The following is a 15,712-nucleotide window of genomic DNA, read 5'->3' as shown; positions in this document are numbered from 1 at the left end:
TTATGATGCCATCCAACAACATACTTATGAAGAAATAAATTATCAGATGGAAACAAATAATAGACCCAAGAGACTCTACCCGGACCTACATACTTTTAGGGAAGAGCAAGAACAAGAAAAAAAAGAAAAGAAAGATATAGTCTGTAATAGGCTGAAAAGAGGGAATTGCAAATTTGGCGAAAGATGCTACTACAAGCATCCTAAGATATGCCATAATTATGAAATATATGGTAAATGTGCGTATTTAGACGGATATGGAGACGAATGCAGAGATCTCCATCCAAAAATATGCAAAACCCTAAAAGAAGGAAAAGGATGCAGTTTCAACAAAAAATGTCGATATATGCATCCTGCAACTATGAATGAGAGTAAGAAAACTCAGCAAACTGAAAAGAAAAACAAAAATGAAACAAAAAAAGAAACAAAAAAGCAGGCCGCGTATATACCGCACTATGCACCAAAAAAGGCCTTTCAACCTAAATCTCCACAAATAGAGCCCAACTACAAAGAATGCATATATAATGCCAGGGGTTGGTGCAGATATGGGGATAATTGCAGGTTTACACACAAAAATAAGTATGAAGGCGAAAGAACAAATATTATGGAAAAGTTGGATTTTTTAATGGCAGAATTCCGAGAAATGAAGAAAAGAACATCATATCAGAACAGGAAGGAAGCATGGGAGAATCCATATTATTACCAATATTAAATAATGGGAATGAAACACAAACCATAATAGTGATGAATGCATAGGGTTTAGTCACGAGTAACTCAAAAAGGAAAATAGAGTTCCTAGAAGAACTAACCCAAATTGAAAAAAATAGATATATTAAATATAAGTGAAACATGGTATTCCCAAGAGACTGGCAGTGATGACCAGATAAAGGGTTTCCAAACTTATAGATCAGACAGAAAAAATAGGAATCAAGGGGGAACCGCAATATATGGAAGAGACATAAATCAAGGAAAAGTCTGTGAAAAATACAGCAACACAGAATGTGAATTGATTGCGGTAGAATTTGAATTTGAAAAACTAGTGAATATTGTAGTTTACAGACCCCCAAATACTAAGGAGTTTGACATAATAATAGAAAAAATAGATGATATATGTAGAAACCATAAAGACTGGAATATACTCCTATCCGGAGATTTTAACTTTCCTTTCGTGGATTGGAAAGAACAGATAGAAGAAAGTGGTTGTATGTATACATATAAAAAAGAGAGTAATAGTAGCGCAGCAGATAAGAGGCAATTTGAAAAGCTTCAAGATATGCTATTAGAACATAATATGCAACAAATAAACCACATTCCAACAAGAAAGGAAAATGTCCTAGATCTAGTATTTGTGAATGAGGTGAATTATGTTAAAGAAATAATAGTGTATAACACGGGAATTTCAGACCACAATGTCATAAAATTGATAGTTCATTCCAAAGCAAGCGATCACAGAATTAATAAAAGCACAAAACTTTGGGAAGGATATGGAAAATATAATTTTTACAGTAAGAATATAAAATGGTCAGAAATAAATGAAGAACTGAATAAAGAATGGAAAAATGTATTTATAAGTGATAATATACAGGTAAATACGGGACATACTGTACAAAATACTGGAGAAAATTGTTGAAAAATATGTACCGAAAAAAAAAACAATAAACAAAAGACGTGCATACCAAGAGACAGAAGGATCTTATTTCAGAAAATTAGAAAGTGAAGAAAAATCTTGCAAAAGAAAAAAATGTGTGGAAAATGAGGGAAATAAAATGTAAGATAGAAAATGCAGAACAAGAAGATTATACAGTCGAAAGAAAATGAAAAAAAGGGACTTAGAAGAAAGGACACTTCAAAATATAAAAAGAAAACCCCAAAGTACTTTACTCCTATGCAAAAAAAGATGAATAAAAGGAGAATAGAAAATAGGCCCTCTAAGAATTGAAGGACGGCTAACGAATGAAAAAAAGGAAATATGCAACATATTAGCAGAAAAATATAAGAGTGAGTTCACGCCAAGAATTGCGAATGAGAATAATGAAACAGAAATGAGAGAAGAAAATGTTGAATATCTAAACGGATATAGATATTAATGAAGCAGATATTGTCACGGCTATAAACGAAATTAGAAATGGATCGGCAGCCGGACCAGATGGAGTTCCAGCGATTTTGTTAAAAAAAAACTGCAAACACTATCGCGAAGCCGCTTGCATACTGCTAAGACAGAGTGTAGATATGAGCGAGATATATGTTAAACATAAATTAGCTTATATAACCCCTATCTTCAAAAGTGGATCAAGACTAGAGGCAAGCAATTATAGACCTGTTAGTCTAACATCACATATTATGAAAGTGTATGAGAGGGTAATAAAAAAGAAAATAATGAACCATTTGGTCAAAAATAATTTGTTTAATATGGGTCAACACGGTTTCGTACCTGGAAAAAGTACACAGACCCAACTGATAGCACACTATGAAAACATATACAATAATATGATAAATGAAAAAGACACAGATGTGATCTATCTAGATTTTGCAAAAGCCTTTGACAAGGTAGACCATAACATATTGGAGAAAAAAATGAGAAAGCATAATATTGTGGGAAAGATAGGAAAATGGGTAAAAGAATTCCTGCAAAACAGAAAACAGATAGTGGTTGCAAATGACGAGAAATCAGATGAAGCCCAGGTAATATCTGGTGTGCCACAAGGTACGGTATTAGCTGCACTGCTATTTGTTATTATGATCTCAGACATAGACTGTGATGTTGAAAACTCCGTAGTGAGAAGTTTCGCCGATGACACAAGAATAAGTAGAGAAATTACTTGTGATGAAGATAGGAACTCACTACAAAGAGATCTAAACAAAATATATGAATGGGCGGAGATAAATATTATGGTATTTAACTCCGATAAATTAGAATCAATAAATTATGGAAACAGAGAAGGAATGGTGTATGCATACAAGGGACCTAATAATGAGACAATCACAAACAAGGAAGCAATTAAAGACCTTGGTGTAATTTTAAATAGGAATATGTTATGCAACGACCAAATAGCAACACTGTTGGCTAAATGTAAAGCAAAAATGGGAATGTTATTCAGACACTTTAAAACAAGGAAAGCTGAACACATGATTATACTTTACAAAACTTATGTGCGTAGTACACTCGAGTACTGCAATGTGATATGGTACCCACACTACCAAAAGGATATTGCGCAAATAGAGAGTGTACAAAGGTCCTATACTGCAAGAATAGAAGAAGTTAAGGACCTTGACTACTGGGAAAGACTGCAATTTTTAAAACTATACAGTCTAGAAAGGAGAAGAGAACGCTACATGATAATACAAGCATGGAAGCAAATAGAAGGAATTGCTGAAAACATCATGGAGCTTAAAATATCAGAAAGAGCAAGCCGAGGTAGATTAATAGTGCCAAAAAGCATTCCAGGTAAACTGAGAAAGGCGCACAGGACATTAATCCACTACGCACCAGCATCGATAATGCCGCGACTATTTAATGTGCTGCCAGCTCATCTAAGAAACATATCAGGAGTGAGCGTAGATGTGTTTAAGAATAAGCTCGATAAATACCTAAGATGCATCCCAGACCATCCAAGACTGGAAGATGCAAAATACACCGGAAGATGCATTAGCAACTCTCTGGTGGATATACGAGGTGCCTCACACTGAGGGACCTGGGGGAACCCAAACAAAAAATAAGGTAAGGTAAGGCTCTCTCTCTCTCTCTCTCTCTCTCTCTCTCTCTCTCTCTCTCTCTCTCTCTCTCTCTCTCTCTCTCTCTCTCTGAGTTGTATTGCTGAAATACTGTTAATTGTGAAATTATTCTCTCTCTCTCTCTCTCTCTCTCTCTCTCTCTCTCTCTCACTCTCTCTCTCTCTCTCTCTCTCTCTCTCTCTCTGACTTTTATTACTAAAATACTGTCGTGAATTTATATGCTTTAAGGGATTGTTTATATGTATCATTTGCCCATATGCCTTGTTTTTTTACATTCGTCGTTTTCTAAAAGATTTAACATATTTAATGGTATTCTCCAAATCACATAACAGATGTATAGTAGGCCTACGTCATACTTCGTGAACTCTATGAATTTTACAACCAGACATTCAAAACTTCATTTTTTCATTTGTAGGGTAACTTTGCTTTTTTGTTCATAGGGTATTGAGTTTTAAACAGTTTTCTAGGGAGGTTACTGTTGTGTATGGGCATTACAGTTGGAGCTTGGGCTTGCCTGCGTGATGTTCTGGTAAGCTTCTCTTCAGATGATACTGAAGCTAGACATCTTTAACTTTTCATAAATCTTGTCTCTTTTTCTTTTTTTTTCTTTTTGTACAAATCATAGCTTTAATGTAATGAATTAGGTATAAAGCATGTGCTATTTAAATACATGTATCTAGTCAAGAGTTGTAATAGTTACTTTTATACTTTAATCAGTTTTAGTACTGAAATACTGTGAATTGTGAAATTCTCTCTCTCTCTCTCTCCTCTCTCTCTCTCTCTCTCTCTCTCCTCTCTCTCTCTCTCAACAAATTTGCTACTAGCTGATCATCCTTGATGGTAGGGAGAATTTTTCATGCATATTAATACTATTTTGATTTAGGCTTTCTGTTGAAAGAAAACTAATCGATTGTATATAATAGAACGTGCGGAAACAGCTTTTGGAGGATTACCTTTACATAATAACCCTTTGGAAGTTAACGATAAAGAGTTGACAATTTTTCGCTAAGGAAGTGATAGGGAATATAGTATTCAACTAGGTTAAAAAGTAATGGTTTTTGCCTAAGTAGTGTTTTTGATGTTTGCCCTTATTTCTTATTTTCTGGGAAACATTTTTCTAATGTTATTGCCTTTTGAACTAATGTAGTTTTCACCCGTAGAGCAAAGAATTTCAATCATTTTACACCAATATTTTCCTTTCTTATTTATTCTGTTTCTTTGTTTTTATAGTTAGGTAATGCATATAAGTTTTCCATTTATGGCGTGATTGTGTCTGTATTCTATATGATAGTCCATGATAGTCATTTTAAAAAAATCTTCTAAACTTTGAATTTACTTTTCATTTTATAAACCTTCACGTTTTCTGACCTAATTGTGTTTAAATGCGATCCTATCCTGTATAAAACTCAAAATTTTTCATCATAAAACCATAAGAAATTATATCTATTTTACTGCATTTATCTTGCTTTCTGTTCTTTTTCTTACTCACCCAAAAGCACTAATTTTTTTTTACACATTAAAGGTTTAAAGGTCGCTCATGAATGGCAGAGGCAAGGGACAGTGACATTGCCCTAGCAAGTAGGACAATGCCCTAGAGACTGACCGTATATTATATGATCAACGCCCAAGCCCCCTCTCCACCCAAGCTAGGATCATTGTCTGCTTATTACTCAGCAGATAGACCTATAGGTTCCCCCAAACCCCCAAATCTTAGCTCACAAGGATAGTAAGGTTGCAGACACTAAAGGCACTAACGAGTCTGAGCGGGACTCGAACCCCGGTCTGGCAAACACCAGGAAGAGACGTTACCAATCAGGCCACAACAATCCCTTTACGCCTGCGATATATCTGCTTCCTGTATACATCCGTCTAATAAAATTTATGTCATCATCAGCCGTTACCAGTCCACTGCAGAACAAAGGCCTCAGACATGTCCTTCACTTGAACCTGCTTATGGTCATTATAGTCTTTCTGTGCCAGTCCACACCTGCAAACTTTCATAGTCCGTCATTCCTCTCTTCTTTCCCCTGATTCTTTTACAATCTCTAGGTACCCAGTCTGTTATTCTTAATGTCCATCTAATTTCTGTCATTCTCATCATATGTCCTCTCCATGTCCATTTCTTTTTCTTTCATGCTGTTAAAATATCCTCTACTTTAGTTTACACTCGTATCCATATTACTCTTTTTCTGTCTCTTAGTGTTATTCAAATAATTATTCTTTCCATAGCTCTTTGGAACTGTGGGAAATTCATACATGCATCCTTAAATTCTCGTTTTCTCTACTGGCCCTTTCTCTTTACCATTCTGTTATTCTTAATGTCCATCTAATTTCTGTTATTCTCATCATATGTCCTAGCTATGTCCATTTCTTTCCTTTGCATGCTGTTAGAATATCCTCTACATTGTTAAAAAAACCATAATTTTAATCGGAATTTTTCCGTAAAAATATACTGTTCTCAGCCGTATTTCAGTAAAATACAAGCGACCGTAATTTTTACCCTACTTTGTTATTAAATTTTACGGGTTGGTGACTGTAATATCTTTAGTGTACTTTAGTTTGCTCTTGTATCCATGTCTAATTTCTGTCATCCTCATTATATTTCCTGCCCATGTCCATTTCTTTTTCTTTTATGCTGTTAGAATAGCCTACCCTCTACTTTAGTTCGGACTCGTATCCATGTTGCACTTTTTTTTCTTTTTTCTTTTTTTTTTTGTCTCATAGTGTTATTCCCAACATTTCTCTTGCTGGCAAATACACATTATCATATCGGAAACAAACTTAGATACACCCTTATAGAGGAAACATGAGATGCCTAATTTAAAAAAAAAAAAAAAAAAAAAAGCTAAATTACAGAAAATGGATAGTTTGTAAGAGTTTGCACGTCCAAATTAAAAAGAAAAATCAGATATCATATATTTCACGTTTAATAAATGCTTTATTCAAAAGAGGGTCGTCACATTTCCATGAAAATATGTTAAGTAAATAATATGCTGATTTTAGTACTGATAGTCAGGCCTTCTCCATCATGAGGTTCAATACTACACATTATTCTAGAAGTTTTATTCCACCTGTGACAAAGTTGTGGAATGATCTTCCTAATCGGGTAGTTGATTCGGTGGAACTTCAAAAGTTCAAAGTTGGAGCAAATGCTTTGATGTTGAACAGGCTGAAATAAGTCTTTTTATAGTTTATGTATGAAATGTCTGTTTTAATGTTGTTATTGCTTTTAAAATACTTTATTTTAATTGTCTATTACTTCTCATATCGTTTATTTCTTTCCGTATTTCCTTTCCTCACTGGGCTATTTTTCCCTGTTGGAGCCCTTGGGCTTATAACATCTTGCTTTTCCAACTAGTGTTGTAGCTTAGCTAATAATAATAATAGTAATAATAATAATAATAATAATAATGATAATAATAGAGTCTATATATTTCCTTGTTCCATTTCCTCACTGGGCTATTTTTGCCTGTTGGAGCCCTTGGGCTTATAGCATCTTGCTTTTCCATCTATGGTTATAGCTTAGCTAATAATAATAATAATAATAATAATAATAATAATAATAATACTGATCCTTTTTCTCATTTTCCATTCAAAATCCTAACAGTCGAGTATTCCGGTATCCTAACGGCTTCCTTAGTAACTCCTTCATTTGAGAAGCCGATTGACTCTCTCGTCGATCTCCCGAGAGCCGTGGCAGCCGGTTCTACAATCGGCTTGATTGAAGATTCCAGTTTCGATCAACTCTTTAAGGTAATAAAGATATAATTAAGCCATCGAGACTAATGAAATATTTATTTTAATGTTAATATTCTTCTTAAACTTGTCTTGTCTTTTTCTTTATTTCCTTTCCTCACCGGGTTATTCACCCTATTGGAGACCTCAGGCTTATAGCATCCTGCTTTTCCAACTAGGGTTGTAGCTTAGCAAGTGATAATGATAATAATAAAAATGGGAGTATGATAACTGTGGATATTTAGTCCCAAATGGTATAATGAAACAAGGGTACAATGTCAAAAAAAAATTTTATTTTAATAGGAAATTCTCCGTAAAAATATATTTCTCTGAGCCGCATTTCAGTAAAATACAGGCGACCGTAATTTTACCATGCTTCGTTATTATCTTTTACGGGTCGATGGCCGTAATATAACTCCTTTACGTTAATATATCTGTTTTTAATACGGTAAATTTCAGGCAACATTTATTCCTGAATTTTTACCGTTTTTACGACAAATTTCTAACAGAGTACACAAGTACCTCAACCGTGAGTGTACACATAAAAATTTTGCCATAAAAAAAAGGTGAAATTCCTCTTAACTTCCACCATATCACCTTGGCTTCTAATCTTATCCATTATATCATCTTATCATTTCAATCTCTTCATTCTGTGATCATAGTATTGCCTTATTTTTTCATCTTAGTAACTACATTCTAACCTGCTACAGGAATCGAGAGGAAACGTATATGCACAGACATATGCATTGCTGAACCATAAAGATAGATCCAGGAGCTTTTTGAAATACGCCGAAGAGGGATTTGACAGGGTAAGTGAAATATTTTGATCTAAATTATTATTGGTATTATTATTATTATTATTATTATTATTATTATTATTATTATTATTATTATTATTATTATTATTATTTGGGAGGAGACCCTCTTCTAGGCTAGTTTCATTGAAGCTAATCGCTGCCTAAGTAGCATTAATTTTTCCGTTGAGCTTTTCTATTGCTCGTATTTTTCTTCTTTCGTCAGTACTGCGTTCTGCTATTAACTATGCTATGTTAGTCAATAGGGGAGAGCAAAATGGATAAAAAAAAAAAAATCTGTAATCGCATTAAAAGTAAACTTGTCAAGATCGGTACAATAAAGTATGACTGCTATGAGCTACAAGAGGACGCCAAGTGTCTCCTCTCATCAATAGGTAAATTTTGGCTAAGGCATATTTGTTGTTGGGGTATAATGAATAGGGTCCTTATATACGCCAAGGTTAGCTAGCCACATCATCCGCTGGTCACTGATTGGTCCTCGTGGGTGGAGTCCATATCTGGTCTAGGATGATAGCTGTTATCTCATTGGCTGAGGCACTCGCCAGGAGAGGCTTCATCACAGTCAGGCCCATATCCCACACACAATTGTCGGAGTTGGGTAAAGTCAGGATTTTGGTAGGCCCAGCCAGGGCTCTCAGAGCCTCATTCACTGCCTGAATAAGGCTCAGAGTCAGGAAGGCTGTTCAGTCACTTTACTATCAGACCATGAAGAGCAGATCCATCATTATGAATAACAATCCAGCACCTCCCATGATGGACTTTCTGAAGAGGTCCAACACTGTTTATTCCTATCAATCTCAGTCCGTGGATGTCCTAGCTATTACATTGAAATGACAACAATGAGACTCCAAAAGATTATCCTGCCGTGTCGAAGAGGGAGCCACCAGCTCTTCACTCACAACAAGAATGTGGTTCGAGAGAACATCATAATGAATACAAAGATCAATGGCAGTGCCTCTGACGGCAGAAGGCTTAGGATCATGGAACCCTGCTCATCCAGGAAAACCTCCAATTAACCTCATAATAATGACGATGGTGACCGAACAGCATACCTGACTTTGAGCCCTGCTCAGACAATCAGCACATCATTCTGGCGGCTGGTCCTCCCTTAACCCTGACTCCACCCAACTCCGACTATTTTGAGCGGAATATCAGCTTGACTGCAACGGAGTCTCTCCTGACGAGCGCCTCAGCCCGTGGTAGAGCAGCTCCTTTCCAGACAAGATACGGACTCCACCCACGAGGACCAATCAGTGACCAGCGTCTCATGTGACGTGCCAATTACGGTTTATATAAGGACCCTGCTAACCAACCCCTTAGCCAGAATTTATCTGATGACGAGAGGACACACTTGGCACCTCTCGAAATGTGTAACAGCCATACTCTATTGCACCGATCTTGACAAGTTTACTTATAGTATTATTATTATTATTATTATTATTATTATTATTATTATTATTATTATTATTATTATTATTATTATTATCCACCCTATGTAATCTTGAAACACTGAAATCAATCATGAGATTTTTTGACAAAATTTCAGTGATATTTATTCTTCACAGATTATGGTAGAAAAATACATCATCCTAAACGGATTAAGTGGGTCCAGAACTCGAGCAGCCCAGAGAGGACAGAGACGCTTCCATTTTGGAAAGGAGACTTTTGCTCCTCAGTTCTACGGCATCTCGTGTTTCCGAGGAGCGCCCTTCATCCCTAAGTTCGACCAGCTGTAAGAATGAGTTATCTTAATACAAAGAACGTCTGGATGGGGTTACTAGCTGTAGGAATACGTTCCCTTAATGCATATGCAGTTAGGATGGGGTTCCAGCTGTAAGAATTTTATCTCTTAATGCAAGGGCGTAAAGGATAGAGTTACCAAGTGCAGTCTAAGAATAAAATTTCAGAAGAATATTGGGAGTTGAATTCCAGGACAGGATTAGAAATGAAACTGTAAGAAAGATTACTCGAGTGCCAAATGTTGATGAGATCATGGTGAAGGGTAGATGGAGATGGTTTGGGCATGCTCTTCGTATTCCCTAAAGACAGGTTAGGTCACCAAACTTTCAGCTGGGCTCCACAAGGTACTAGAGAAGAGTTGGAAGACCCATGCCTACATGGCTAAGGACTATGAAGCGTGAAGTATGAGATGACGAATGGAGAAAATCTATTTAAAAGCTCAAGATAGAGACAACTAGCGAAATCTATCCGAGGCCCTCGGCGTTAATAGGCGTAGGAGGAAATAATAACTAAGATGAATGCAAAGGGCGTTAAGACGGCATTAGTAACTGTATGAATGAGATTTCTTTATGCAAAGGATGTTGGGGTGAACTTTTAGTTGCAGGAATGGGTTTCCTAAATGCAAAGGGCGTTAGTGTGGGGTTATAGTACTAGAAATTATTTTTCAATACAAATGAAGTTATGAATGGTTACTAGTTGTAGGAATAAGTTCCCTTAATTCATATTTATTTAGGATGGAATTCCAACAGTAGTGATAAGTTTTATTGACACAATGTATGTTAGGATGAGGTAACCAGCTTTAAGAATGAATTCTCTTAGGCTACTCTTTAACCTATTACTTTCTTTTTATCGGTATGGCTTCCCAAATTGTCTATAACTCCATACCATTTTATGTGCTTAGAGTAAAGTGTATAGAACCGTAAAGGAAATACAAGTTATTGTTTGTTGACCCTTGAGATGCTAATCTTTCAAATTCCCTTATCTATTTAAGCTCCCGTGAGTGACTACACAGAACAGAAAAATACACACAAACACACACACACACACACATATATATATATATATATATATATATATATATATATATATATATATATATATATATATATATATATATATCATAGAGATTCATCCTCGAGTAATCACTTAAAATTTTCTCGTTTGAGATACTCAAATATATAAGCTGTGCATTTTCTCTAAAACCTCAGTGAATTTAGACATCTTAAAGATATCAAAAAATAAACATTTCAGAAACCAGTTAGGATTTGGACCCCGAGTCTAATTTATTTCATTTGATTTTATGCACACATTAACATAAAAAATTATCATCATCATCATCTCCTCCTACGCCTATTGACACAAAGGGCCTCGGTTAAATTTCGCCAGTCCTCTCTATCTTGAGCTTTTAAATCAATACTTCTTCATTCATCATCATCTACTTCACGCTTTATAGTCCTCAGCCTTGTAGACCTGGGTCTTCCAACTCTTCTAGTACCTTGTGGAGCCCAGCTGATAGTTGGGTGAACTAACCTGTCTTTGGGGAATGCGAAGAGCATGCCCAAACCATCTCCATCTACCCTTCACCATGATCTCATTCACAAAGGGCACTTCAATAATCTCTCTTATAGTTTCATTTCTAATCTTGTCCTGCCATTCAACTCCCAATAATATTCCGATGGCTTTGTTCTCAAATCTACAAAATCTCTTGGATATTATACATAAACAATGTTCTATTTTGTTCTTAAATTTGTTCTTTCTATAGGCTATCTCGTATGGTTGCTTCTGGTCTCATCACGAAATGGCTCGAAGACGAAATTAGGAAACACACAGAGAACCAAGTCCATGATGGTGATGTCGGGCCAAAAGCGATCTCCCTACGTCATCTTCAGGTTAGTCTCGGTATTATAGAAGACAAAAATGTAATAAATATTGAGTCTTATAACGGTATTATTATTATTACTATTATTATTATTATCATTATTATTATTATTATTATTATTATTATTAGCTAAGCTACAATCCTAGTTGAAAAAGCAAGATACTATAATCCTGAGGGCTCCAACAGGGAAAAATAGCCCAGTAAGGAATGGAAGTAATGATATAAATAAACTACAATAAAAGTAATGAACAAATGAAATAAAATATTTTAGTAACAGTAACATTAAAATAGATCTTTCATATATGAACCATAAAAACTTAAAAAGAAAAATATCAGAGGAAGAGAAATAAGATAGAATAGTGTGCCCAAATGTACCCTCAAGAAAGAGAACTCTACCACAAGACAGTGGACGACCATGGTAAAGAGGTTATGGCACTACCCAAGAATAGAGAACAATGGGTTGATTCTGGAGTGTTCTCCTAGAATTAAATATGGTGTTTATGTTCGTGTAACTTGCTTCGTGGCTTTTTGGTTCCAATCTCGTCTCATACAGCAAGAGACCAGATTTCTATCTTCCTAATCAGGTGGTTGAATCGGTGGAACTTCAAAAGTTCAAACTTGCAGCGAATGTTTTTGTTGAAGAGGCTGACTTAAGTCTTTTTATAGTTTATATATGAAAGGTCTTTTTTAATATTGTTACTGTTCTGAAAATGTTATTTTAATTGTTCATTATTTCTCTTGTAGTTTATCTATTTCCTTACTTTTTTTCCTCGCCGGGCTATTTTTTCCTGTTGGAGCCCTTGGGCTTGCAGCATCCTGCTTTTCCAACTAGGGTTGTAGCATAGCTGTTAATAATAATAATAATAATAATAATAATAATAATAATAATCCGTTCGCTTTTGTTCACTGATACCCAGAATATGAATTCTCTCTTTCTAAAAATGTAAGATAGCCTCGTGAAGTTTTGATATAGGTTTAAGAATCTATAAAATGACGGACAAACTAAACTGCGGGATTTTTTTATACCATTTAAACAATTCTGATAATTTTCTTATACATGTTCAACTATCCCTCACTCTAGAATACACTAGAACCGTTTGCTCCTTTTATTTCAATATAAATAACTAGGAAGAATAAGGTCCATATGGGTAACCAACCTATATTATTATTATCATTATTATTATTATTATTATTATTAGCTAAACTACAATCGCAGTTGGAAAAGCAAGATGCTGTAAGCCCAAGGGCTCTAATAGGGAAAAATAGCCCAGTGAGAAAATGAAATAAGGAAATAAAAGATATGAGAAAAAAATTAACAATTATTTCAAAAACAATAACAACATCAAAACAGATATGTCATATATAAACTTTAAAAAGACTTATGTCAGCCTACACTTTAGAATGCATCAGTATAACTCGTTCTTTTTCTTACCATAAAGCAATTATGAAAATATTTTGCACATAAAAACTCAAAAATTTAGAACACCAGTTCCACCCATCTCTCTTTCTTCCAAATAACTATTGGGGCAATTTTTAACTCGTTTAATCAGCCCATAAAACATAATTCATCCCTAGAACTGGTTCTATTTCCAGGCTGCTTTCTACATCATTCCCATCGGGTACTTTCTGGCAACTCTGGCTTTTAGCTACGAGGTCCTCGTCTCTCCTAAGAAGAGAAAAGGCGCTCGGTCTAATGCCTTGAAGAATTCACACCGAGGGAGAGTGAATTAAAACTGTCCGCTTGGAGGGAGTGTGCACTGGAGAACATTCTGGAGTTCCCACTGAAGCGGTGCGCTTGAGCAGGATTGTGCTGGAGTGAAAGTGTAAAGGACATACTGAAGGAGTGAGTGCACTATAAAGAACACACTGAAAAAATGAGTACACAGTAAAAGACATACTGAAGGAGTGAGTGCACTGTAAAGGACATATTGAAGGAGTGAGTACATTGTAAAGTACATACTGAAGGAGTGAGTGCACTGTAAAGGATATACTGAAGGAGTGAGTACACTGGAAAGGACATACTGAAGGAGTGAGTACACAGTAAAGGACATACTGAAGGAGTTAGTACACTGTAAAGGACATACTGAAGGAGTGAGTATATTGTAAAGGACATATTGAAGGAGTGAGTACATTGTAAAGTACATACTGAAGGAGTGAGTGCACTGTAAAGGATATACTGAAGGAGTGAGTACACTGGAAAGGACATACTGAAGGAGTGAGTACACAGTAAAGGACATACTGAAGGAGTTAGTACACTGTAAAGGACATATTGAAGGAGTGAGTACATTGTAAAGTACATACTGAAGGAGTGAGTGCACTGTAAAGGATATACTGAAGGAGTGAGTACACTGGAAAGGACATACTGAAGGAGTGAGTACACAGTAAAGGACATACTGAAGGAGTTAGTTCACTGTAAAGGACATACTGAAGGAGTGAGTACATTGTAAAGGACATATTGAAGGAGTGAGTACATTGTAAAGTACATACTGAAGGAGTGAGTGCACTGTAAAGGATATACTGAAGGAGTGAGTACACTGGAAAGGACACACTGAAGGAGTGAGTACACAATAAAGGACATACTGAAGGAGTTAGTACACTGTAAAGGACATACTGAAGGAGTGAGTACACAGTAAAGGACATACTGAAGGAGTTAGTACACTGTAAAGGACATACTGAAGGAGTGAGTACATTGTAAAGGACATATTGAAGGAGTGAGTACATTGTAAAGTACATACTGAAGGAGTGAGTGCACTGTAAAGGATATACTGAAGGAGTGAGTACACTGGAAAGGACATACTGAAGGAGTGAGTACACAGTAAATGACATACTGAAGGAGTTAGTACACTGTAAAGGACATACTGAAGGATTGATTCAACTGTAAAGGACATACTAAAGGAGTGATTGCAATGTAAAGGACACAATGAAGGAATGAGTACACCATAAAGGACACGATGAAGGAATGAGTATACTCTAAAGGACATACTGAAGGAATGAGTACACTGCAAAGGACACACTGAAGGAATGAGTATACTCTAAAGGACATACTGAAGGAATGAGTACACTGTAAAGAACACACTGAAGGAATGAGTATACTCTAAAGGACATACTGAAGGAATGAGTACACTGTAAAGGACACATTGAAGGAATTGCCATTGGAGAGAACCCCCCCCCCCCCAGAATACTTGTTGAAAAGCGTGAGCTGAGCAATTTAGTGCCAAGGAAAATCCACTGAAGGATTGGAGAAACATGGAGCAATGGCTGTGTGAGAAAAATTGGGACGAGTCTGTACCAAGAAAGTGTTCATTAAAGGTAAGTCTAGGGGTGGGCACTGAAAGAGTTGTCCAAAGGAGTACCTCGGAGTTCACTGAAGGACTGAGCATCGAAGGAGTATAACTCACCCATTATAGCTCTGTAGAAAGATCCTGGGATTCCTCAAACTTATGGAGAGATGGAACATGAAAATTCTAATCATTCCTGAAAATTTATGAATGCAATGATACTTTTCGCAGTGGGATCTATGATAGTGTGTTTTTTGGTGTTAAGAAAAAGAAGTATATAGATAGTAAAATAGATTGTATGCAGTATGTGTAGAGGAGTACGATGTACTCCTGGTGAGCACACTGTATAAATGCACGAAGTACCTAGTGCTTTAGATGTTATTTGCATTTCCGTAGTTTGAGTAGTAATATATGTCTGTAGTCGTTGTCTTATTTTTAGGAAGCCACCCCTGTTGAACACGGTAACTGAACACACACACACACACACACACACACACACACACACATATATATATATATATATATATATATATATA

At 35.9% G+C, this 15,712-nt stretch overlaps 1 protein-coding gene across 2 annotated transcripts in view; it reads left to right on the top strand.

Annotated features, from left to right (window-relative positions):
* The window catches only part of LOC137640540 (glutamate receptor ionotropic, kainate 5-like), a 26,038-nt gene extending 10,999 nt beyond the window's left edge, over positions 1-15,039 (top strand). Inside the window, exons 2-6 of one of the 2 annotated variants that reach the window (XM_068373054.1) lie at positions 7,337-7,482; positions 8,175-8,273; positions 9,845-10,011; positions 11,782-11,908; positions 13,492-15,039. In XM_068373054.1, the coding sequence (XP_068229155.1) occupies positions 7,337-7,482; positions 8,175-8,273; positions 9,845-10,011; positions 11,782-11,908; positions 13,492-13,629 (677 nt within the window). In that variant the 3' untranslated portion in view covers positions 13,630-15,039. Of the gene's footprint in view, positions 1-7,336; positions 7,483-8,174; positions 8,274-9,844; positions 10,012-11,781; positions 11,909-13,491 lie in introns of those variants that run through there. The other variant, XM_068373053.1, reaches the window with a different exon arrangement.
* Positions 15,040-15,712: the final 673 nt, after the last annotated feature.

Source organism: Palaemon carinicauda, chromosome 5, assembly GCF_036898095.1.
Source record: "Palaemon carinicauda isolate YSFRI2023 chromosome 5, ASM3689809v2, whole genome shotgun sequence".
Lineage (NCBI taxonomy): Eukaryota > Metazoa > Arthropoda > Malacostraca > Decapoda > Palaemonidae > Palaemon > Palaemon carinicauda.
The sequence above is the reverse complement of the archived record's forward strand: the minus strand, read 5'-3'. Positions and strand labels throughout refer to the sequence as shown.